The 24,794-nt window shown below is 38.1% G+C and overlaps 1 protein-coding gene across 3 annotated transcripts in view; it reads left to right on the top strand.

The window, feature by feature from the left end:
* Positions 1-23,477, top strand: part of mapk6 (mitogen-activated protein kinase 6) — a 50,027-nt gene extending 26,550 nt beyond the window's left edge. For all 3 annotated transcript variants that reach the window (XM_068017992.1, XM_068017990.1, XM_068017991.1), the window contains 5 exons: positions 5,723-6,929; positions 17,355-17,499; positions 19,009-19,173; positions 19,641-19,842; positions 20,944-23,477. In XM_068017992.1, the coding sequence (XP_067874093.1) occupies positions 6,375-6,929; positions 17,355-17,499; positions 19,009-19,173; positions 19,641-19,842; positions 20,944-22,078 (2,202 nt within the window). In that variant the 5' untranslated portion in view covers positions 5,723-6,374 and the 3' untranslated portion in view covers positions 22,079-23,477. The remainder of the gene's footprint in view (positions 1-5,722; positions 6,930-17,354; positions 17,500-19,008; positions 19,174-19,640; positions 19,843-20,943) is intronic.
* Positions 23,478-24,794: the final 1,317 nt, after the last annotated feature.

Raw genomic sequence — 24,794 nt, 5'->3', positions numbered from 1 at the left:
GGCGCCTCATTTGGACCTGAATCCCACCCCATTTGAATTGAGTTAATTCTTGGGATTTTAGGTTTTCAGCAATCCTTTTAACTTTTTTTTTAAAATGCAGCAATTGTGTTTCATGCAATAAAAGTAAATACTTTCTGGGACTGTAAAAAAAATCATTTCAGTGTTACCACGTTGTTTTCCACATTGTAGCGTACTTTTAGGTGATTTTGCGCAAGAATTGTAACTCTCCCCGGCAGCAATCCCGACCACATCAATGATTCTCAATTCAATACCTTTCATTGTTATAGGAAAGTAAATTTTGCTCGCCATCCCCCCCAGCGCAGATAAGTAAAATTGAAGTCCTCCAGACAGTGAGTAATATTTCCAGGGCGGTGAAACGTCAACTATTCGGCTTGCTCGTAGGCGACGACGTGGCTCATTTTCATGTGACTCATATGGGGTTTTTTTTCTAACAAAAGTTGCGGTTTATTTTCCTATGACGCTAATACCGGGTGTGAATGGCCACACCAGGCAATGTCTCAGATGTGTCATGTTCTACGGGAATGCTTCAGTAACTTGCTCTGAAACATAATTTTGAGTCCACCTGATTTCTTTCAAGTGCTAAAGTGTGGCTATGATCAGAAGTAGCGGTCCATAATGGTCGTCTTAATGTTCGAGGAAATATTGGCAACTTTTAATTTTTTCTTTGGGCACAATTCTCGGATTTAGAATTGAGTTCAGATTATGTGTGATATTTGACCTCATTGCAATGGAGAGAAACTGTGTTGGATTAGTCAGCCATGTGATGAATTTCCCTGTTGGGGATTTTTTTTGCCGGAGGGTAATTCTTCACTGAAAATTACTTTCCAAACAGAGAACACCGAGTGAGCATTGGCAAATGGGCTTTCCCTTTGAGTTAACTATTTTAGATTCATTCCTATGAATTTCAGTTTTAAATGTCCGTATTTAACAAAGTGGGGAAAGCGTGGTCAATACGTGATATATTAAATACGGAATGGAGCAGTGGGTTTTTTGAAGTCAGATAATTTGATTCAATATAGTTATAAGTCGTGATATTACACACAGCGTGGTTTCATACGTAATTTACAGGTAATGGGTAAAGGGGTATCATAGTGTGATGATTAGAATATTCCTTGTTTCTGCAACTAGTGTGCATATGCAAAAAAAAAAGTGATCCTATTCAGTTCTGGTGGCGATTCCTTTGGGTTGGAGGACTGCATGGTTGATGTACTAGGAGGCAGTGTGTGTGAAGTTTGCAGCGTTTGGTCAGATGCTGAATGAAATATTTGGATTTTTTTGTGAAGATTGTAGTTGGAAGTAGAAGAAAATAAACACATTGGGTAGCAGTCCTCTTTCTCCTGTCTTCAGAGGTAAATGTTCCGACTGATAGTACACCAAATGCTACCTATTCTTCACAGTATCACGACACCAGATTCTGTGCTGCGATCGGAAATTTCACATTGTAATTGTGATGTGAAATTGTAATATTATGAATGGGGGTTGTTTCTCTGCCTTAAATGTGACAAGTGAGCGCTTCAGCAAAGGGTGGTTTAAAATTATGGAGATATTTGAAGCAACCAAGAGCTTTCCATTCCAGTAAATTTCGTTTTAGTTTTGTCACATGAACCGAACTGATAGCAACAGGAAGTGCAAAAAATAAACCTATTTTCTTTAATGCTGCCTTGTAGCTCTTGCCAGGGCGCATGATTGAAGTATTGAAGTATGCCATTTTTGGCAGGGTTGATGGGATTATATGGGCTACCACATTTCCTAAATACACAGGCCAAAGTGAAAGGTGTGTATTATGTAAAGTTGCATTACACTGCATATTTGTTGCAGTTACTGGTTGACCTTGAAAATACGTGTTGTGAGGTTCTGAATAACCCATGTATGAGGAAAGTATTAACAGAATAAATAATACATTGTAGGTTAATTTAAAACATACACAGGAGGCATCATAAGTCGTTTATGACTGATCATCTAGATTTTTCTCATTCCTTGTCCGATTGTTTATCTGCCATATTAAAATCAGTATATAATTCATGAAAAAGGAGACCTGTCAGTTATGAAAGACCTCTAAGAAAATGAAATTCAAATCCATTTATTAAAGATGAAATGATATTCTGCTTAGTCACTGTTACCAAGTTCCAGAGGATGCTTTTATTATTCTGGTTGTATTGTGAGGAGCTTTCTCACCACTGCTTAGAGTTTCTGCTTACCTGATTGGAAATTTTCTTGACCCCTCTCCACAAAATGTGCCAAGTTTATAAACTCCAAACCATGATTGTAATAACTTGCCTTATTGCTATCCTGAACTAATAATCCTGAACAAATATGACTGACATATTATAAAAATGTAGTGTGTTTATTGATGTTGAGACTAACATTGTGGGGTGGTGTCACTGTGTCCACCTTTTTCCCTACATTCAGCACTTGCATTCTTGGTGAATAGGAAACTGAAGCAGGAAACTAAGATGTGTGTGAAAGTCCTAATAATTATAGAGTTTTAATCTTGTTCTTGAACAACTTTTAAGCTAATATTTAGGATTAATTGTGGCAATTGAGTTGGAAGAATGTGTGTGGGAAAATGTAATGGGAGAGGGCAACTATTTGTACACCTAAAAATTGTGTAAGTGGTTGGTATTGTCAAAGAAACTGTTTCCGAATTGTTTTGATCTGTGCAAAATATGAAGTGTGACTAATAGAGGAGAATAAGATTTGATAGAAGAGCAGGGCCCTCAAAGTAATGTTTACTACATGAAAGAAAATATCTGGTGGAAATCTGTCATCATGGGTTAATGATTGAATATATGTAAAGCATATACTCCTACCTATGGTGTTGCATCAACACAAAATTACCTTACATTTTCATCAGATTGACGAGATATGCACCCATCCATTGATCAGTTGACAAATCCATACAAAGTGAATCTTTTTCTTTGTTCATGGGATGTGAGCCCATCCCTAATTGCCCTTGAGAAAATGGTGTTGAGCCACCGCTTTGCACCGCTGCAGTCCATGGAGAGTAGGTACGCCCACAGTGCTGTTAGGGAGCGAGTTCCAGGATTTTGACCCAGTGACTAAAGGAGGGCAATATCGTTTCAAGTAAGGATGGTGTATGACTTGGAGGTGGTGGCATTCCCATGCACCTGTTGCCTTGTTCTTCTAGGCGGTGGAGGCCGCGGGTTTGGAAAGTTCTGTCAAAGGAACCGTGGTGAGTTGCTGCAGTGCATCTTGCAGATGTTGCATACTCCTGCCACTGTGCACCCATGGTGGAGGGATTGAATGTTTAAGTGGTGGATGGGTGCCAGTCAAGCGGGCTGCTTTGTCCTGGATGGTATTGAGCTTCTTGAGTGGTGTTGGAGTTGCACTCATCCAGGCAAGTGGGGAAGTATTCCATCACGCTCCAGTCTTGTGCCGTGTAGATGGCCTTTGGGGAGTAAAGGAGGTGAGTTACTCACCACCTGCTCTTGTAGCCACAATATTTAGATGGCTGATTCAGTTAAGTTTCTGGTCAGTGGTAACCTCCAGGATGTTGACTTCACCCAACCTGAACAGCAGTAGTTATTACATTTATTCAAGGAGCTGCAAAGACACAGGAAATTAAAGAACTTGGTTGTACGTTAGATCAATTTTATCCATATTCATAGCTGAAAAATTTGCTATAGCATTAAAATATTTTGCATTCAAGTGTATTCTGCTGAGATTGGAAAGATTCTTAAGCATTTTTGACATTGGCAAAATGGTTGTAACATGGCCACATTTTTGGGTCTAATTTTGCAGTTGCAGCTGTGGAGCAAGCTCTAGGCCTGTGCAATGTTTGGATAAAGAAATGAGCCGTAAATTGCCTTTTGAGTTCTAGGATAACTAATGTTTTCCTTATGCCATTTTAATGAAATTTTCATTGTATCTGTGTTCTATTTTGTAGCATTAAATAATTCAAATATATTCATACAGTTTCTATTTTTAACCCCTGGAACCAGATTAAAATACATACAAGATGCTCTTTGGTGTGTGGCAATTCATTGGACAGATATGATGGGTATATTTATGGGCAGGGATGAGAGAGAGCTCATTCTAAATCTAATTTTTTGCTTCAAAAATGAAATGCAAACGTTAGACATGTTTGCTTGTTTATCTGTTTCTACGAACCATCTGTTCTGTCATGTATTAAATCCAGAAGGGGAGATTTGGGTAAATTGAGTGTTTACCCTGCTTAATATTTAACCCACAGGAGCTAAAAGATTTATTTTGTGCTCAATTAATTTTATTCCATTAAGATTATATGCCTGATAATTGGGGAAGAAACCTGACCTGAATAATAAAGCGTGCAAAATGACTTGAATTATTTTAGCCTAACAGTTTGCGTGGTGTGCAAAAATACTCCTGGAACTTGGACATTTTGTGGTCCATTTTGTTTATCCAACCAGAGTTATACGATTTTTAATCTAGACATCCTTATTTGCAGATTCTAGTTGCCAATAGATTTTTTAAAAAATTATTAATCCTGTGCAGCAAGAGTGAGTCTGTGATGAGTGGGAATCAGTCTGGTGTCAAGACCTTCAAGGCAACCACCTTGATTTGAAACTTGTAAGCAGCAATTAAATATCAAACTTTCCTTTGCTGCCTAAGCTAAGATTCTGTTTTCAGTACTAAAATAGCAAGTTTTTTTTTGCATCACCACGCAACAAATGTTTTTCTTCAAACTTCCTGTTGTCTCCAAACTGCCAATGGTGAATGTACAGAACTAGTGCTCCAAACACCTAAATGCATATAGAATAATCTTTGGTTACTGTATAGACATTCTGGAGAAATAGTTCAAATCTACTTGCTAATTATGTGGTAACAATGAATTTTTTCAATTTCAAATTCCCATTTAAATATATTTTCTGTCCCTAAATAGTTTAAAACCTTATCTTTTGTGAATCTATGGATTTGGCTTTGTCCACAGATGTGTTCAAGTATTTTACAAATATATTCTTGTACAGTACATTTCATAGATAAATGATAAAACTGGAGCTATTTTCCATGCTGCTAATCTTTTGATGTAAGCTGAAGTGTGATGGGAGACATTGTTCTATTCAACTCAATTTCTCCTCCCAGCTTCTGTATAATAAATGTCTTGATGTGTAAGTGAATCAAACATGCAAATTAATTGTAAGGAAAGATTATGCTGAATGTACTGAAGGACGAAGTACCCTAGTCTGTTATAAATTGGAATTGAATAGCTTAAATTCCAAAGTTGACCAAATCATTAATTTTTTGTTTTTCTTTTTATCCCCTTGGTTTATTCAGCTCCCTAATTTCAAAGTTTGCAAACTGATACTCAGATCTTTAAATAGAAGTGACTGCTGCCCTCTGGTTTATACTACAGCGCGGCATTTCAAGAAGATTCCTGTCACTGTTTACACCACTATTTCTATTTGGGTTGTAAAGCCAGAAAATCAAGGGAGAGGCACACCTCACACAAGAAAATATTTAGCTGATTGGCACTTGTATACCTTACAGTCTCTGCAACACATCTGTGGTATCTTGTATTATTAAGTAAAGAAAATTGCAAGCCTATGGATTATTAGTTGATTTGTTTTCTCCTCCCCTCTAAAAAGTGAATGCAGTGGAAAATTGAGAAAAAGCAGACTCTGCTATTCAGTATGATTACAATTGTTTGATACAAAGACTGTGGATCCATTCCTTAACATTTCATTTTCTTTTTGTTTTATAGGTTGTCCAAGTATAAAATGGATGATAGCTTTGATTGTGACTGCGGTGAGCTGGAGCCACCCGATCATTAACGGGAGCCATCTTTTAGAGATAGAAAAGCTGCCACAAGTTCATTGCGTATCCAGTTATAGTTAAAAGGAAAGAAAAAGTGCTCATCAGCACTGTAGAATGACGCTGCTCAGGACCAGTCTTACACTGAATGTATCTGCACTATGAGGAGGATGTCAATAGAGGTTTATAACACATATATGTATTCTCACACACCCTGTTAAATGTTAGCCTGTTTACAACAGTAGTTTGGATGCATCTGTCTGTTGAAGTTCATTCCGTTGCAATCAAACTTTAGTTTAATTTTTAATGTCTGCAGGGATGCCCTTTTTGAATTAGAAGCCTAACATTTACTGACATAGGTCAGACCCGAATTTCTATTCTGCAAGCTGTTTATTCTTGAAAGGAGGGATTCATCTGGGAACAGAGCTGACCTTATTCAGCTAGGATAGATGGCGCACACATTTCAAAGAGAAAATATCTTGAAGTTAAAAAAAGGTTAAGGTTGGCTTGCTCTCTTTGTTGTGGAAGCTGATTTTTCAATAGTTTAGTTTTGACATAGGATTGGCCATCTGATAGAAGAGGAAAGCTTGAGGGTTATCAACATGGCAGAAAAGTTTGGAAGTTTAATGAACATTCATGGTTTTGATTTGGGTGCTCGGTATATGGACTTGAAGCCACTAGGGTATGGTGGCAATGGCCTGGTTTTCTCTGCTGTGGACAATGACAGTGACAAGCGAGTGGCTGTCAAGAAAATTGTCCTGAGTGACCCACAGAGTGTCAAACATGCCTTGCGAGAGATCAAAATCATCCGACGACTTGACAATGATAACATAGTGAAAGTGTTTGAGATTTTGGGTCCAAGTGGGATACCGATGTCTGATGATGTGGGTGCCATCACAGAACTGAATTCAGTATACATTGTTCAAGAGTACATGGAAACCGATCTAGCGAAGCTGTTGGAACAGGGTCCATTCTCAGAAGAGCATGCTAGGCTCTTCATGTACCAGCTGCTTCGTGGGCTAAAATACATCCATTCAGCTAATGTTCTGCACAGAGATCTCAAACCGGCTAATCTCTTCATTAACACTGAGGATCTGGTGCTGAAAATAGGGGATTTTGGTCTGGCACGCATCATGGATCCCCATTACTCTCACAAAGTAAGTTTTAATTTATTACCCATGAACAAATAAGGTAGTTGTGTTGTTAGTAGTGCTGGCTGTCATTGTCCAGATGTTTTGCAATAATATTTAGCAAGATCACAATATAGTTTAAGGGAGGGTTGAGTAGTGTGTCACTTGTTTGAGGACCGTATATGCTGGCATTTTGCAATAAGAATTTTCATGCAGTTTAAAGGCCAATTGTGTAAACTAAATTTCTTAGCTATGCAACAGCAATAATATTCAATCATTGTAATTCTTGCCACCTTTGGTGCAACAAAAATGTTGTTTTGAAGTAGTGAGCTCTTGAATGCAGCATTTATTCTACAAGTTAAGAGGATTGAATGTCACGTTCGAGGTATGGGAGAGTTGTATTGCTTCTGTTGGAAGTATTATAAATTTCAGGCAGCAGTTTGTCTTCAAATATTGGTCTGTATTTCAGCCATAATGTAATGCAGTGTTTGTAGTATGCATTTTTTGACAAGGAAATGGCAGTGCTGGGAATAAAAAGTTTTACTTTTAATGCCCCGGATCAGTGGTAAACTGCCATTATATTAACTAGATGAGGAAGGATCTGCCTCACCTCTGATTTTAGATGAGTTCCTTTTTCTGCTGTCACCTGTGCAACTTCCATATTGTAAGCATATAGGAAAAATAGGATTTTATCAATTTTTTTGCTTAACATATTTTAAAAAACTGTCCCTAATTGGTGTGTCTATGGTTATCTTTTTCATTGACTTAGGAGCACAAGTTTCTTCCTTTCTCTGCTCATAGCTTCCCCTTCCACCACTCCCAAAGTTGAGGATGTTGAGACCAATTGAGAAGATTGTATTTCTGCTTTTCAGACTAGCCATTCTTATGGTTGTCTGTGAAACTATATTTAATGGAAATTTGCAGCAGTAATTGAATTGGGACTTCAAACTTGCAGTTCGGTGGTATTAGAAAATAAATAGCATGCTCTTCCACCAATTGCCTATTCTAAAATGTGTTCTTGTGGTCTTGAAATTTTGAGGACTGAATGAAGCAAGAAATTACTTGCAGTCTACACCTAAATAAATCAATGCAAATGATACTGAAATATAGTTTATTCTTTAAACATTTGTTAGATTTCTAAATTGATATTTAATTGATCACTACTTTCAGAATGTTGCTAAGGCCAATCAGATTAATATTTGAGCAAATTCAAGAGCGTGTTCTTTCAAAACCCAAGTTTAGAGCTTCTATGCTTGGAATTACAGAACCCTGACATTCTTACTGTGCTGTCCAACCATTATCCATCTGTAGTTTTGATGTGAATTTATCTAGATCTTTGCTTTCCACTACTGACTTTGTTCCAGGGTGCAGCTCATTGATTACATTCTGGCCTAGTTTTATAATGGCAGCATGTGATGAGGGTAGTGTGCAATAATACTGAGGTGGAGTGACCTTGCTGGTATCCTATTTTGTTGTCCCTTTGGAAATTGAGGCACTAGAATGTTGACATCTGTCGTAAGGTTAGCATCTGTTCCATGTGTGTAGATTAAATGTCTGGAAGCTTCTGTTCATGCATTACATTTTATCGAGGAGCAGCATATCCCTACGGTGAATGCGTAAGAAACGTAAGCCATCCTGATAGCAATAAAATCTTTATACAGACAGCATCATTTTTCAGAGGGAATCCATAGAATGAAACAAAACAAATCCCATCATACCTGAGCTGGCTGTACGGTAGAGCTATCCAAAGAGGCCCACTGCCCTGCTCTTTCCCCATAGCTCTTTTTTTTCTCCTTTCAAGTATTTATCCAATTCTCTTTTGAAATTTACTGTTGATTCGAATTCCACTTTCAGCAGTGCATTCCAAATTACAATAACTTTTTTTTTGCAACAGAAAAGTTTCCTGTTGTTCTTTTGCCAGTCACCTTAAATCCATGTTTTCCAGTTACTGGCTTATTTACTCTATGGCAACCCTTCGTGATTTTGAACACCTCTGTTAAATCTTTTGAACCTCTCTCTACTCTAAGGAAAGCAACTCAGCTTCTTCAGTCCCTCCACATGACTGAAGTCCCTCATCCCTGGTAAATCTCTTCTTAACCTTCTCTAAGGCTTTGACATCCTTCCTGAAGCGCGGTGCCCAGAACTGAATATAATAGCTGAGGCCTAACCACTGTTTTATAAAGCGTTAGCATAACTTCCTCTATTAATAAAGCCAAGGATTCTACAATTTTTTTTAACCAACTTATCCTATACCCCCTTTAAAATTGTACTTGATAGTGCTTCTACTCATTCTTCCTACCAAAATGAATCACCTCTAAATGTTAAATTTCATCCGCCATGTGTCTGGCCAGTCTAAGTTCTCCTGAAGTCTGTTACTGTCCTCTCCATTAGTTACTACATTTCTAAGTTTATGCCATCTGCAAACTTTGAAATTATGCTCTTTACATTAAAGACGTTAATATATCAAAAAGAGCAGTGGTGCCAATGCTGACCCCTGGAATACAGCACTGTATACCTCCTCCCAGTCTGGAAAAACAGCAGTTCACCACTATTTGCTTTCTGTCCCATAGTGGAGGCATTGGCCATAATTTTCCAGTCTTCCTTAGGTTCAGGTACGATGCCAGAGGACTGGAGAATTGCAAATGTTATACCTTTGTTCAAAAAAGGGTGTTCAAGTACAGGCCAGTCAGTTTAACCTCAGTGGTGGGAAGCTTCTAGAAACGATAATTCGGAACAAAATTAATAGTCACATAGGCGAATGCGGGTTAATTAGGGAAAGCCAGCACAGATTTGTGAAGGGAAAATCGTGTTTAACTAACTTGTTGGAGCTTTTTTGATGAGGTTGATCGGGGTAACGCTGTTGATGTGGTGTACTTGGACTTCTAAAAGGTATTTGATAAAGTACTGCAGGACAGACTTGTGAGCAAAGTTATAGCTCATGAAATAAAAGGGACAGTAACAACATGGATACGAAATTGGCTGAGTGACAGGAAACAGAGAGTAGTTGTTAATGGATGTTTTTCGGACTGGAGGAAAATTTGTAGTGGAGTTCCCCAGGGGTCTGTGTATTAGGACCCTTGCTGTTCTTGCTATCTATTAAGGTACAGGACACAATTTCAAAATTTGTGGATGAGGCGAGACTTGGAAACATTGTGAACATTGAGGATAGTGTAGAACTTCAAAAGGACAGATTGGTTGGTGGAATGGGCAAACAAATGGCAGATGAAATTTAATACAGAAAAGTGTGAAGTGATTCATTTTGGTAGAAAACTTGGAGAGTCAATGAAAAATAAAAGGTGCAGTTCTAAAGGGGGTGCAGGAGCAGAGGGACCTGGATGTAAATCATTGAAGGTGGCAGGACAAGTTGAGAAAGAGTTTAATAGAGCATACAGCATCCTAGGCCTCATTAATTGGGGCATAGAGTACAAAAGCAGGGAAGTTATGTTAAACTTGTATAGAACACTGGTTCGGCCTCAACTGGAGTATTGTGTCCAGTTCTGGGTGTCACACTTTAGGAAATATTGTGCTGGCATTGGAGAGACAGCTGAAAAGATTCACAAGTATGATTCCGTGGATAGATTGCAGAAATTGAGACTGTTTTCCTTGGAGAAGAGAAGGTTGAGAGGAGGTTTGATAGAGGTGTTCAAAATTGAGGGGCCTGGACAGAGTAGATAGAGAAAAACATTAGTGGGAGGATCGAGAGCAAGAGGGCACAGATTTAAGGTAATTGGCAAAAAAAAGCAATGGTGACACGAAAAATATTTTCATGCAGTGAGTGGTTAGGATCTAGAATGCACTGCCTAAGAGGTGTGGTGGAGGCAGGTGCGATCGAATCATTCAAGACGGAATTGGATTGTTATCTGAAAAGGAAGAATGTGCAGGGCTATGGGGAGAAGGTGGGGAAGTGGCACTAGGTAAACTTCTCCTTTTGGGGAGCCAGCGCAGACACAATGGGTTGAATGGCTGCTTCCTGTGCTGTAATGATTCTGTGATTCTAGCCAATTTTGTATCCATGCAGCCACTGTCCCTTTAATCCCTTGGGCTTTAATTTTGCTAACAAATCTATTATCTACTACTTTGTGAAATGCCTTTTAAAAGTAAGTATACACAACATTAACCACACTACCTTTAGCAATCCTTTTTTGTAACTTCATCAAAGAAATATCTAGACATTCATACATGATCTGCCTTTAACAAATTCATGCTGACTTTCATTTGTTAACCCATACTTTTCCAAATGGCAATTAATTTTGACCCAGTTTGTTGTCTAAATTTTTTCCCCCACTGACATTCGGCTGCCTGTTGTTGCTGGGTTTATGTATCATGTTTGCAATACTCCAGTTCTCTGATACAATCCTCCTTGGATATGGGGCTGTAAGATTGTGGCCAGAACTTCCACAATTTCTATCCTTAATTTCCCCAGTAACCAGGATGCATCTGATCTGGACCAAATGACACCTCTATTTTTAAGACTACCACCCTTTTAAGAAAACTCTCTTTGATCTATTTTTATCTATCCAATATCGCTACTGCCTCCTCCTTTACTGCTACCTGCCTTAAATGATTGCATAGTTTTGCTTTTGGTGACCGGGCATTGGCTTTTGTGTTGGGTTGAACTTACTGACCCAAACAAGTAGTATATTCCTAGAATGAGCAGTTGGGCTGAGTAGCATAGGCATATATACATGTTGTGATGTGAGCGTGATGTTTGAGAATATAACTTTCAGAATGTACAAGGGATAGGCTTTTTAATTGAAGTAGATGATTGAATTTTGTGTTAAGCTTTGGCATTATTATGCTTAAGCACTTTTTTGTTTGTTTTTCTACCCAGACTTGTGTCAGTTGGTCAATTCTTAAATGTAAAAATAAACTTTGCTGCTGTTGGGCATTTTTATCAAACTGTTCCACCAGTTTTCTGGGTTTGTGTGTGCATGGAGATATTTACAGTATTAAGGAGTATGTCTGGGAGAGTGCAAAAATCATATTTGAGCCTCTGCCAGGAGCTCAGCGCTGAGCCAAATGCTGGATTAAAGTTATGTAACTTCTGCTAGAAGGTCGATTTATTTAGTTTTAATAGAATGGGTTCTTGGTGTTTAGTGCTCTAACCTCATTTTGAGAAAATGTGGAAGGATTATTGAATGTAATGATCCCAGTGCAGTAAACAGAAGTTGACAATCTAAGGTACCAAGTTTTAACTTGAGTGGATCTTGAAGAGCAGAGCAGCAAATATCTGAAGTGTTCTAAATGGTCTGTAGTGAGGGAAACATGCACCTAGAAATAATGTTATCCTGCAAAATGTTCAGTTTCTCTTAGTGAAATGTATGTAACACAATGAATCCATAGTACAGCAGATGCCCAAAATATAATTCCTACTACTCGGTATGCAAGTGTAACTTGCCTTTTTTATATTTGAGGAAAGGAAAATGCTAGGTGTTGGCAAATGCTGATAACTGAAATAGTGCTGCAAAGGCCGATCCCATATACACTGTATGTTTGGTTTCACTAGTACATAAAGCTTCAGTGATGTGGATCGTGGCCTTGATACTTAATCATTTGTGGTTTAATTTTAGATTTTGTGTGCAGCCTAGTTTGTGACTAGTTTTGAATTACATGCATTGCAGATTCAAAAGTTAAAAAAAAAATCCAGTATCTTCCTCTACGATTGAGGGTTTAAATTCTTGTCCCTTTCTCCTACCATACGATGTGGGATTAAAATGATTGCACATGGAAAACACCCACTTCAGGTGTTTTCCAACTGGAGAAAATGCCTGTTCCTAAATTTGGAGCTCTCTTTCAACTTTTCAATAGTTTTTGCATAAAATGTTGCCTTGTTCAGTTTCCCAGAAATATAACCAGACATTCTGGCGTAGCATCTGACACTATCTTCATATTTCTCCATTTGAAAATCAAACTTCAGTCTTGCTCATTTTAGTTGAATACACCTACAGTCTGGTTTCAGTTTTATAATTTGCATTTTTCTTTAAATACACTAAGGGATTTTTCTTTTAACTCTATTTTCTTCGCAGAATTTTAGAAGGTGAACTTAATCTTGTGGTTGCATTTTTGATGTGCTGTGACCTCTCATTAAACTATTTTATATATTAATCCCTTTGCCCAATGAGCAATGAGGGGGTAGCAAAGACTGTTCAAAGTAATATTTGTTTCAGTTATTCAGTCATTCTAAATACCTCATCAGGTTTTAATTTAAGCTTGTGTCTTCCCCTTGTCTAACATAGGTCCCATACAGAAAAGTGAATGTTTGGAAACAACCATGTAAAAGTAAAGGTCTTCACAACTTTTCACTTAGCAAATGACTCCTCAACCCAGAGGAAGTGCATCAGGTCAGGTGTGTAAAAAGTTAGTACTTGAGCATCAGTGCCCTCTTGAATTTTAAAACCTTTTCAGATTGCCACCAAATTGGATGAAGCACTCTTTCTCATCAGGCTTATTTTCTTTTCAAATTGTAACTATTTTATATCTTTAGTTTGAACAGAAAATGCTGGAAATACACCACAGGTCTGTCAGCATCTGCAGAGAAAAAAAATGTTATGGTGTTTCGAGTGTGTACTCTTCATCAGAACAACATATATACATGAAAGTCATAGCCTGTCTGGTGTATTTCTAACCTGTTTCGTTATTCCCTTTTTTAATTCTGCTAAACTAGAGAGTATGACATTGTTGTGAGACCTAGTAAATCAAGACCTAACTAAGCCCTTAAATTTACTACTACTTGAAACAAAAAAATGTAGTCATGCACATCTGCTTGAGCCCTTAAACATTGAAAACAGCTTAGAACTAAGGAAAACATTAAAAATGGAAGTAACACTGGTAACCAGCATTCACTTCTCCCATTAGACCATTTTGATTTATATTTGCATGTGTCTCTTTTTAAACATTTTGATTTGAAAAAACAATTTGTAGCTTTTACTCGAAGTGGTGTTCATGGATGGTGATATTTGAGTTATTGCATCTTCAACTGGTGACTAAATGGCAAATTTGAGATTATTCTTTGATCTATTCAAATACAAGTCGATTTCCATAAGAGAAGGCTGGAGACCATAAACCGTCGTTTATCTCTAACTTGGCTTTACATAAGGATCCGTTGAAGTTTTGCTAGATTCATTTTGGATTTATGGTTTTGTGAAATCCGTTGACTGTTTGATTTCAAGGCTGCTGTCATTTTTGAATCAAAAGCTGGGAGATTTGTTCTTGATTATGACAGTGTAACCTTGCACTAAGCACCCATTGACAAGTACTTAAAACTAAGTTTGCAGTTCTGATAAAACCGTATCAATATTAAGGAAGAAATGAATAGAAGTAGAACTTTCTATGTTCTAAGTACTTTTCATCAGGTGATTGAGTAACTCAAATAATGTGGGATTTTTATTTCAAAATTCTCTTTACTAGCAGTCTGTTAATCCAGTTCTTTGCAAACCTGCCCATGTATTCAGATTGGCTGAGTTTACATTTGCTTATTTTGGTCTGAATTTGTGAAGTTTATTTGGAGGAGGAAGAAGATAGCAAAAATGTAGGCTTGTTCCATTTAGTTTAGCTCGATATTTTATTTGGTACAAAATAGGCATTATATTATGGTGCAGTCTACCTGTCCATAATCACTAACTTGTTCCTAACTTTTTCTTTTGCTGCACTGGGGTACAGTCCAACAGGCACTGATTGCCTAATGATGCCTCCCCTGAGTGATCATTGCTCACGTGAACCTTGATATCAAGTGAAGAGATCGCTGCTGAGCCTGATTTCGTTCCTTACCTCCTAGCGGTCTCAGTAAGGGTTGTTGGATAGCAATCCGGAGTGGGCACCCTGGCGTTTTCATTTACCTTCTGCCTAATCCTGGGACAAGGACACCCCTCTATACAATTGTAGCAATCTGACTGCTGGTCTTTGCTGAGATCAGCTAACAGCACAGACTGGAAGACACCTCTCCCAACTTCCTGGATAACCTCATTGAACCACTGGTTGAGAGTACTCTGATTTTAATCAAATATTTTGCTGGCTTCCTTGACTGAAATTTTCTTTTCAAATCGATTCGTTGCCAATTTTCAATGACTCTTTTTGTTCCTGAAAACACCAGTAACATTTTGGCACCAAAGATAAACTCAAATAATGTTGGGCATTTCCTGGCATACTGCTATATGCTTGATGCTGTCTAATTAGGTTTAGTAATTACATGCTGTGACTATTTAAATGTGCACCTGAATGTAAAGTTGTCATTTAAATGTTGGTAATACACAGATTTTCCATGTGGCTAATTTGTTTCCTAATCATTCCACGTACAAGGGTCCCTTTGTTTTCTCCAGACCTCTCCCTCCCTCTCCTGAAGGCAGCAATTTGTGCCAGGATATGGTTCCACAAGCAGTGGCCCTCCAGTAGCTCTGAAATGGCCATTCTTCATGTGTGAACCTGGATGGTGAGTGCTCATTCTGCTATTCACAGCCAAGCCCTGCCTTTTCTCACTTAACGTTCACTTGAAGCAAGAATTGCTAATCTGACATGCTGAGCGTTTTCAGAAATTTCTGTTTTTGTTTGATTTCCAGCATATGCATTTTTAATGTTCTTTATTTATACCTTTCTCTGTATGGCTTGGAGCAGTAGCTGTGTTTATACCCACTGAGCAAAGACATTCAGCTACATTTGAGCCAAAATTAGAACATCCAGTATTTGTGGTTGATGCAGTCTGGAGGCATAGCTTATAGCTACTTAACAGCCAGAGGAGCATTAGCGCAGGGATGCTCTGAACAAATGCCCGACAGTCTTGATTTGATTCTCCATTGTGGTCAGTTTCTAATCTATGCTATAACAAATAAAATTTTTAGAGTCTCCTTGTAGGCTTTGTCTGTGTAGCATCTTGATTGAAAGACTGTTGTGGAGGCCTGGAAGCAGGCCACCTACTGGCCCACCTTGCAGATGTCTAGGCAGTTTTGGGAGGGAGTAAAGTACAGGGGAGTGTGTTCTGGTCTGAGTATAAAGTACATATTCACAATTACTGGTAGGTTATTGTAGAGTGGTTGTGATGGATGATTGATTGGGATACAGTGGATTAGCAGGAGCTCAATACCACCTTGTTTCTGTCTTAGTTCCATATTTGTGTTTTGTGCGGAATTTATCAAAAATATCAAAACAAATTCCATGCAATCACATCATTGAATTATATGCAGGAATATTGTTCTCCAATCTTAAGCAGTCTTTTTTTTTCCCCTTGTAACCTTTCTAAGAGAAGTTGTTAGGTGGATTTTTGCTTCTAATATCTTGGCCGCATTTTTTCAATTTGCAGGAAAATTGATGAAAAGTATAACCTGTTCTAAATGTAGACGAAAAGTCAGTGTTTATACTTGCCTTTAAAAACTGACCAAAACGGGGGGAATAGTATTCTCATTCAGTAACTGAGTCTTATGAATGGAAACTATTGTGTCCTCCCAGGTATTAATATGTGCATTGCTGAATGACTATTGCTGGATGGACCCTTTTAGGTAGCAAATGTACATTAGTGGAGGTATGCATGAAGTGAATTTGAAGAGAACAGTGTGAAAGATTTATCACAAGGTGGATTTATTATGCATAGATAACCTATCAGTTGTCAAAAATGCTAATGTTGCATGGCAAAGCACATTTAATTTTGATGGCTTGCATTGAAAAATTGCATAATGGCCTTATTTAAAATTGCAGCCAGCATGTGCAAATATACTCTTCAAATGTCCACTATTGAATAAACTATAATAGGAATAGGAAAAATTTGTGCATAAAATCTTAGTAAACAGCAGGGTGCAACCATAATTATGCAACTTTTACTGGATTATTTTTATGTTGCATATTTTTGAACTGAATTATAAACATTTAGCAATGGCATTGGAATGGTGCCCAGAATTGACTTTCTGGTCACTTGCATTTTGTATCCCTGGCCATGAATATTCACAGCCTAGTAAGTGGATCTATCTAGAAAACCAACAGAAACTTGTACTTCTATATAGCTCAAGTTAAGGAGAAGCATCATATTTCTTAGATTAGAAGGCATTGCTTATTTATGTTATAGTGTTTGTAGCAGAGAGAATCTGGCACCACTGAGCTTTTTATTCAGCAAAGTGGGGTAAAAATGGGATGCTTACTGGCAATTGACACTTTTTAAAAATTTGTGTATTAGATCAATAATGTAAGCATATTATCTACAATGACTGTTTATTGATAAGCGTGTGAATCAGTGATGCAGTTTCTGATCAGATCCAGTATTCTGTTGTAAAGTGTAAGCAGGTTCTAAAACTTCAGAAATTTAAATTCCAGATTGCTGCATGGAATGTCTTATCTAATGTATTTTACAGAAGATCTGTAAACCAGCCGAATGTATCTAAGTGGAGTGTGCATGGATTATTTTTTTTTGGTACAAGTGACTTAGTATACAATGGCTCTTTGGAGGGGGAAAAAATGTATAACTTATTTTTCTAGGGCTATCTGTCTGAAGGATTAGTTACAAAGTGGTACAGATCTCCACGTCTCCTCCTCTCTCCCAACAACTACACCAAAGCCATTGACATGTGGGCTGCTGGCTGCATCTTTGCTGAAATGCTGACTGGGAAAACACTTTTTGCAGGTCAGTATTACTGGAGCAAACTGAGGAGCAAGTGTGAGTGTTATTGTACAGTAACTTAGCTTGCGCTAAACTTTGTTTTAGAGTCATAGAGTTTTACAGCACAGAAACAAGGCCCTTCGGCCCAATGCGCCTGTGCCGACCATCAAGCTCCTGTCCAAAACTAATCCCACTTCCCCGCACTTGGCCCGTAGCCTTGTATATTATGGCATTTCAAGTGCTCATCTAAATACTTCTTAAATGTCGTGAGTGTTCCTGCTTCTACTACCCCTTCAGGCGGTGTGTTCCAGATTCCAACCACCCTCTGGGTGGAAAAAAACTTTCCTCAATTCCTCTCTAAACCTCCTACCCCTTACCTTAAATCTATGTCCCCTAGCTATTGACCTCCACTAAGGGAAAAAGTTTCTTCCTATCTATCCTATCGATGCCCCTCATAATTTTGTATACCTCAATCAGGTCCCCCCCCCCCCCCCAGCCTTCTCCGCTCCAAGGAAAACAACCCCAGCCTATCCAGTCTCTCTTCATAACTGAGATGCTCCAGCCCAGGCAACATCCTGGTGAATCTCCTCTGCGTCCTCTCCATTGCAATCACATCCTTCCTATAGTGTTGTGACCAGAACGATACACAGCACTCCAGCTACAGCCTAACCAGCGTTTTATACAGCTCCATCATAACCTCCCTGCTCTTATATTCTATGCCTTGGCTAATAAAGGCAAGTATCACGTATGCCTTCCCAACCACCTTATCTACCTGTGCTGCTGCCTTCAGTGATCCATGGACAAGCACCCCAAGGTCCTTCTGTACTCTCGAGGGTCCTACCATCCATTGTATATTCTCTTGCCTTGTTAGTCCTCCCAAAGTGCATCACCTCACACTTCTCAGGATTAAACTCCATTTGCCACAGCTCCACCCATCTTACCAGCCCATTTATATCATCCTGTAATCTAAGGCCTTCCTCCTCACCATTTACGACACCACCAATTTTCGTGTCGTCTGCGAACTTACAGATCATACCTCCTATGTTCACGTCCAAATCACTAATGTACACTACAAACAGTAAGGGTCCTAGCACTGATCCCTGCGGTACCCCACTGGTTGCATTTTTGAACTAAGCAATTAATTTTAATCATAAAACCTAAAGATATAAATCAGTGTTTTTATCCTAAATGCTTATATCAGTGTTTTAAGCATTTGCCATATTGAGTTCAATGCAGCACTTCATTTGTAGACCCCAGACATTTTATGTTGTAGCATTTAATGGAATGATTAAAAGCTCAGAAGCAAAATACTGCAGATGTTGGAAATCTGAAATAAAAGCAGAAAATGCTGGAAATACTCAGCAGGTCAGGTAGCATCTGTGGAGAGAGAAACTGTTAATGTTTCAGGTCTGTGACCTTTCATCAGAACAGTTGTTAGTCTTGATGATTGCTATACATATAGAACTAATGTTATGGTTTGCTTGTTAATATTTTATCCCTTCAGATGTTGAGTTTTTTTTAAACATTGTTTAGGTGCTCATGAGCTGGAGCAAATGCAGTTGATTCTTAATTCCATCCCTGTAATCCATGAAGAAGACCTTCAGGAGCTATTGGGTGTGATCCCAGTTTATATACAAAATGACATGACAGAACCGCATAACCCGTTACCACAGCTACTCCCTGGTATCTGTTCTGAAGGTACTTACAAAAGTAACTTGTCTTGAATTTGTATTCTGCTTAAACTAATTCAAATTTATTTGATATTTATTTTCTAATTTATTCTGTAATCGTTACATTGAAAAAATTGTAGCCAACTTTTAGCTCTCAAATTGCATTTTTTTAAATGACCTGGAAAATTGCACAGTCATAATTCCCCAGCTGTTTTCCTAATTTTGGCTGAACTATTGGGCAGAAACCAAAGGGAGGGGAAACCTGAAGGGTAAATCCAAGCTTTTGCATTATAACATCCAGTTAGAGTGAAATTGGTGGAGTTTGGGGACAGATTGCCTTCCTGATTTCTCTGGTGTTGGGAATTATTGACCTTGCAATTATCTATTGATGTTTAGACAGGACAATAATGGGACAAAGATACTTGTGGAATTGGAGAGTATGTGAAATGAAAAGTTGAGTCTTCTATAAAAATGTGTGTTTCTTTTAAAACTTAGCATTGGATTTTCTGGAACAAATTTTGACCTTCAATCCGATGGACAGATTGACAGCAGCTGAAGCCTTAGCGCATCCATACATGAGTATTTATTCCTTCCCTTTGGATGAACCCACTTCTACCCACCCCTTTCACATTGAGGATGAAGTTGATGATATTTTGCTAATGGATGAGAGTCATAGCCATATTTACAACTGGGACAGGTAATATATTTACTAATTCACTTCTAATACATTTGCCATCTTGTGTTTGATAAAATACGATTGCTCTGAGTTTTTGTTTTTAAGAAATCTAGTTCAATAATTAGACCAAAAGGGAGTTACTTCTGGGCATAACCAAAAAAGGTAGCTTTATAATCTCTTGCTTATTGTAAAGGATTGTTCAGTTTACAGTTTTACAGTGCATTGATGCACATTGTGACCGTTCTGCAACATTACAATGTATTTGCCACTCCTTTTATGAATGAAGGATATGCCTGCATGCTGCCTTTATGGCAGGGAATCGTCCATCATTGAAATTATGTTTTTTACCAATTAAATGAAGATTTTTCTTCCTGGTAAATGATTTAATGGCCTGGAAAGCCACCTGCAGTCGTAATCGAACCATAATGTTGGAACCTTCCCAGGAAGATTTTCAGTACAAGACATTGGCTTCAATAAAATAAGCTAGTGAGGGTAAAAAATAGGTGATTGAACACTACACTGTTCAATCAAACGTTAGACAAGAAAACCATATGAATGTTGTGGCGTAAATGCAGATCCTAGGTATCTGTACTGACTAGTTGTTATAGATAGGAGTTTTATGGAGGTCTGTAAGTAACTCAAGTGTTCTGGCCATGCGTAGTGTGGATTTTGTGCCCACTAGATTTGTATTGTTCCTTTAAGATACCATAAAGATTCTCCCTGAACTTGAGTGTGGTAACACTATTTCCTCTGCTTTCCATCCTGTTTTGGTGGAAAAGTTTGCCTATAGAATGAAGTGTGTGTTTTCAAATTGATCAACTAGTTCTATGCTCAGCTGAATTGAGACTTCCTAATTTTAACAGGTATCCAAGAAATGACACATTGCCCTTTGGTCCAGATAGAGTTAGATCCAAAGATGAAGTCATCCCACTGAGTGTCCAACTTGTGTTTTTTTCATGGATACTTTATTTTCTAAATCATCTAATATGTATTAGTGCAATACTTCAAGTTAAAATGTTCTGTTGTATTTCAGCAAGGTGATGTTTCAATCTTGGAATCATTCGAGATGTGGGTATTATGCCAGATGTTCAGATTTTCCATTGCTTAAATTGTTTGTTTCAGATACCATGAAAGCGAATTGTCAGACCATGACTGGCCTTTGCACAGTAACTTTGAGGCAGATGATGTTCAGCGTGATCCACGAGCAATGTCTGACATGACTGAAGAAGATGAGGTGCAAGTGGACCCTCGCAAGTATTTAGATGGAGACCGTGAAAAGTATTTGGAGGATCCTGCATTTGACTTGAACTTTTCCACTGAACATTCTTGGCCACATCCAGATCACCATGAAAACAAATACTGTGATCTGGAATGTGGCCATACCTGTAACTATAAAGTAGGGTCACCATCCTACTTAGATAACTTGGTGTGGAACGAAAGTGAAGTGAATCATTACTATGAGCCCAAACTTATTATAGACCTATCTAACTGGAAAGAGCAGAGCAGAGAGAAGCCAGATAAAAAAGGCAAATCAAAGTGTGAAAAGAACGGACTAGTGAAAGCACAGTTAGCTCTGGTGGAGGCAACCCACCAGATTGCTGAAAAGGACAAAGAGAAGATTCGAGGGTTTGACTTTGATTCTTTCATGGCAAACACCATCAAGCTCAGTTTGCAGCCAGAGTCTCGTGATATAGACAAGCTGAATGACTTGAACAGTTCAGTGTCCCATTTGGACCTGAAAAGTTCAATGTCAAATTGCAAGTCTGTTAGTCAGGAGAAGGAGGAGAAGGGGATGGCTAATTTGGCTCAACTAGAGTGTCAAAGTCAGAATCCATGGGAATGTCAGTTTGCAATTGATGAAAGTGGTGGTGGGGATGAAAGCTTTCTAATTCACCTAGATGAAGATGTTTGTTGGGACAGCAGAAAGGATGAGCAGCTAGAAAAAAGTACATTTACTAGTTACTTAGACAAGTTATTCAACAAAAAAGATGATGTAGAAATAGCAGAATCTGAGCCGGCAAGTGACAGGAAACTGGGGGCCAGAATTAGTGAAGAGAGTGTGAAAGAGGTAAGCAGAAATGGGGAGATCCCATTCAGCAAGCAGTTGGAGTCCATCGGTATTCCCCAATTTGACAATCCTGTCAGTTCACCACTGAAATCTAGAGCGATTCAAACCACTTTAGCACCTGCAGCTGCAAAACTGTCTCCTCAGATTCCTCATAAGACCTATAGTAGCATCTTGAAACATTTGAACTGAATAGAACACTCAGCAGACATTTGTTTTGTATACTTTACTATGTGCATTTGTCTTGTTTTCTTAAGTCTGGAATCTTTTTATTTTTGTAATTTCAATACCTGCTCCTTTTGATTTGAATGGTTTACCATTTTTACAAGTCAAATTATTTTGACATTGCATTTTAATTTTTTGTAAACTTACGTCATTTGCACACAGTTTAAAATAATGTACATTGCAAAAAAACCAATGACTAATGCAGAAAATTGTGACTATGAAACGGTGGTGAGAAAATGCACTAAGCCAAGTGGACACATTTTATTGGTGAAATGAAAAAGCCACCAAGCACAGTCTACTTGTTTTACAAATGGAACGGTTTCCATTTTGGCAAATACACAGTTGAAATATACGTGCATGAGATTTTTTTTTTTTAAAGGTTCATTTGAAATCAAATTAAAAGTGTTTAAGTCCAAGCAGTAAAGTGCATTTGTTTTCCCCAGCAGTATATTAGACATTTTCTGATAGCTTAAATGTTTCTTAAACATGTGATGCCAGCAAAACCAGCAAATGAATGCAGAACATGGTACGCATGTGTTATCTACCTCAAGGTAACGGCAATGAGTGGCTGACCTTGAGCCACCTACAGTGCTTCACAGCATGCAATGAATTTAGCCAGCATCACTGTACTAGCAGTTGTTTCCTGTATGAAAAGCTGTCAGTACTTGTAACTTTCTGGTATGCATTTTCCATAGTAAAGTGTTCAGATACATTTATTTATTTTAGCAGATGTAAGATTTTTTCTGTATTTATTTTAATTTTATAGTTTCATTGTGACTTTAAAATGAATTTGAGGCATTTTGAAGCTAACTTCGTGTTTAGCACTATGGTTAATTGTGTAAAATGAAAATCTTGTCCTGATGCTTTCCCCGTTTTCCTATCTTTAGAATTGGCTTGTTTTGAAAAGAGCATTCACTACATATATAGGAATTGGTACATTTTAGTGATGCTTGACTTCCCATTAAATACACCTTTGAACAATTTAGAATCCATTTCAAAACTGATTTTGGAAATGCTCCAAGAAGTCTTAAATTCTTTGTTTAATTTGTTAAAACTTAAGATTAGAATTCTCTGCATGGAAATAACTGAGTTACAAACATTACTGTAAAAGTTAAAACTATAGACAACAGTAAGATGAATGTTGAATTTTCATCTTTATTTTTATTGTACATTTTTAAATTTGTAATTTCTCAAGCCAGCATGATTTCCATAGGTTCAGAATATAGCATGTAGAATTATTTCTGGAAATTTATTTGCATTTACCAATTTAGATACTAAGTTTCTGTATTACTGGTTCTCACCCTCTTCCCTCCCCCTCAAAAAAAAAAATCCAAAAAGGAACAAATAAACATAACCAGAACCTAAATGCTTGTGACTTGCTGTGTTACCTGAATTATAGTGGGATTTCTGCCCAGAAATTTTAATTTTAAAGAAATCAATGGAGTTGAGCATTTGTTGTTGTAAATGGAGCAAATGGTTCCACAAGTGCATGATACTCACAGCTGAGCAATGAACAATTAGAACACTCTTGTTAGGCTCAAAAGATTACTCTGCTGTGATCCTTCTGAAAGGAAGGCTGAACATTTGAGAGTCAGTCTGCTTCTAAAAATAACTTTAAATCATACTGCACAATTAGCAAAAGTGGAATGGCCAACCATTTGAATCCCATGTGCACAGTAGAAAATGTCTGACCAAGGATATACATTGCAAAACAAAACTTGAATAAATGTATTAAGTGCACAGTGACATTCGTGTAATGGACTGTCTCACAAAGTTGCAGTGTTTTTTTTAACTCCCTTTGATCATCTTCTCTCTTTCTCCCCCCCCCCCCCCCCAGTGATTGCCTTTGAAGATAAGTAGTCATTTAGAAGGTTTTTTTTGTGTTTGTTCTTCCCACTCTCTTGCCTCCCCCATCCCCAATTTTAACTGCACCATTTAGTACGTTGCGTTGTTTTTAAATCTGAATGTTTTAATGTGGCTCTTCTATGAATCCTAAATTGCAACATCAAATTCCATAATTGACTCATTCCAGTTTCCCTTCTTTTGCAAATGGATGTACTAAACATTATAGCCTCGATATTCTGAGAGGTGGAACATCAGCCTGACTGAATATAATTTCCAGCAACAATGAGATTTGCATGATGTAGATGAGTTGCAGGCACTGGAAACATGTCTGATTTGAGAGCTTGCCCATCTGGTGGTAGGATGTAGCAAAGGTGCGAGCATCCCAAAGAGTTTTTCATACTGATTGTAAAGCTCTGTAGCACAGATGCATAGTGGGAAAGTTTGAGTAGGTGAGGTGCAGCAGGATACGGAGTCCTCGGATTTACTGATGCAAATGCGAAAATTCTCCTACAGCAGGGTGACCTCCTTTGCATCAGGGATGGAGAGCTCCAAAAAGAGCATCTCTGGGTGATTGGAGCAATATGGCCAGGACTCTTAACTGCCAGCTCCGGGACCTCATACCTCAGTGCATGAAGTTTAATCACCTTACTGTGTCAGGCAAGTCTAGAATAAGTCAAACCAAACTATTCTGTACTAACAAAGTCTACCTCACCTCACTCTTTTTAAAGTTTTCAAGTTGCATGCCCTTTACACCCCAACATTCCCCTAGAAGTGTTCCTTTAGCTGTGGAGTCATAATACACACGACTAAAAGCTTCAGTTGGAATCCAAGGATGCAT

This window comes from Heterodontus francisci, chromosome 38, assembly GCF_036365525.1.
Source record: "Heterodontus francisci isolate sHetFra1 chromosome 38, sHetFra1.hap1, whole genome shotgun sequence".
NCBI lineage: Eukaryota > Metazoa > Chordata > Chondrichthyes > Heterodontiformes > Heterodontidae > Heterodontus > Heterodontus francisci.
This window is presented reverse-complemented; position numbering and strand designations above follow the sequence as displayed.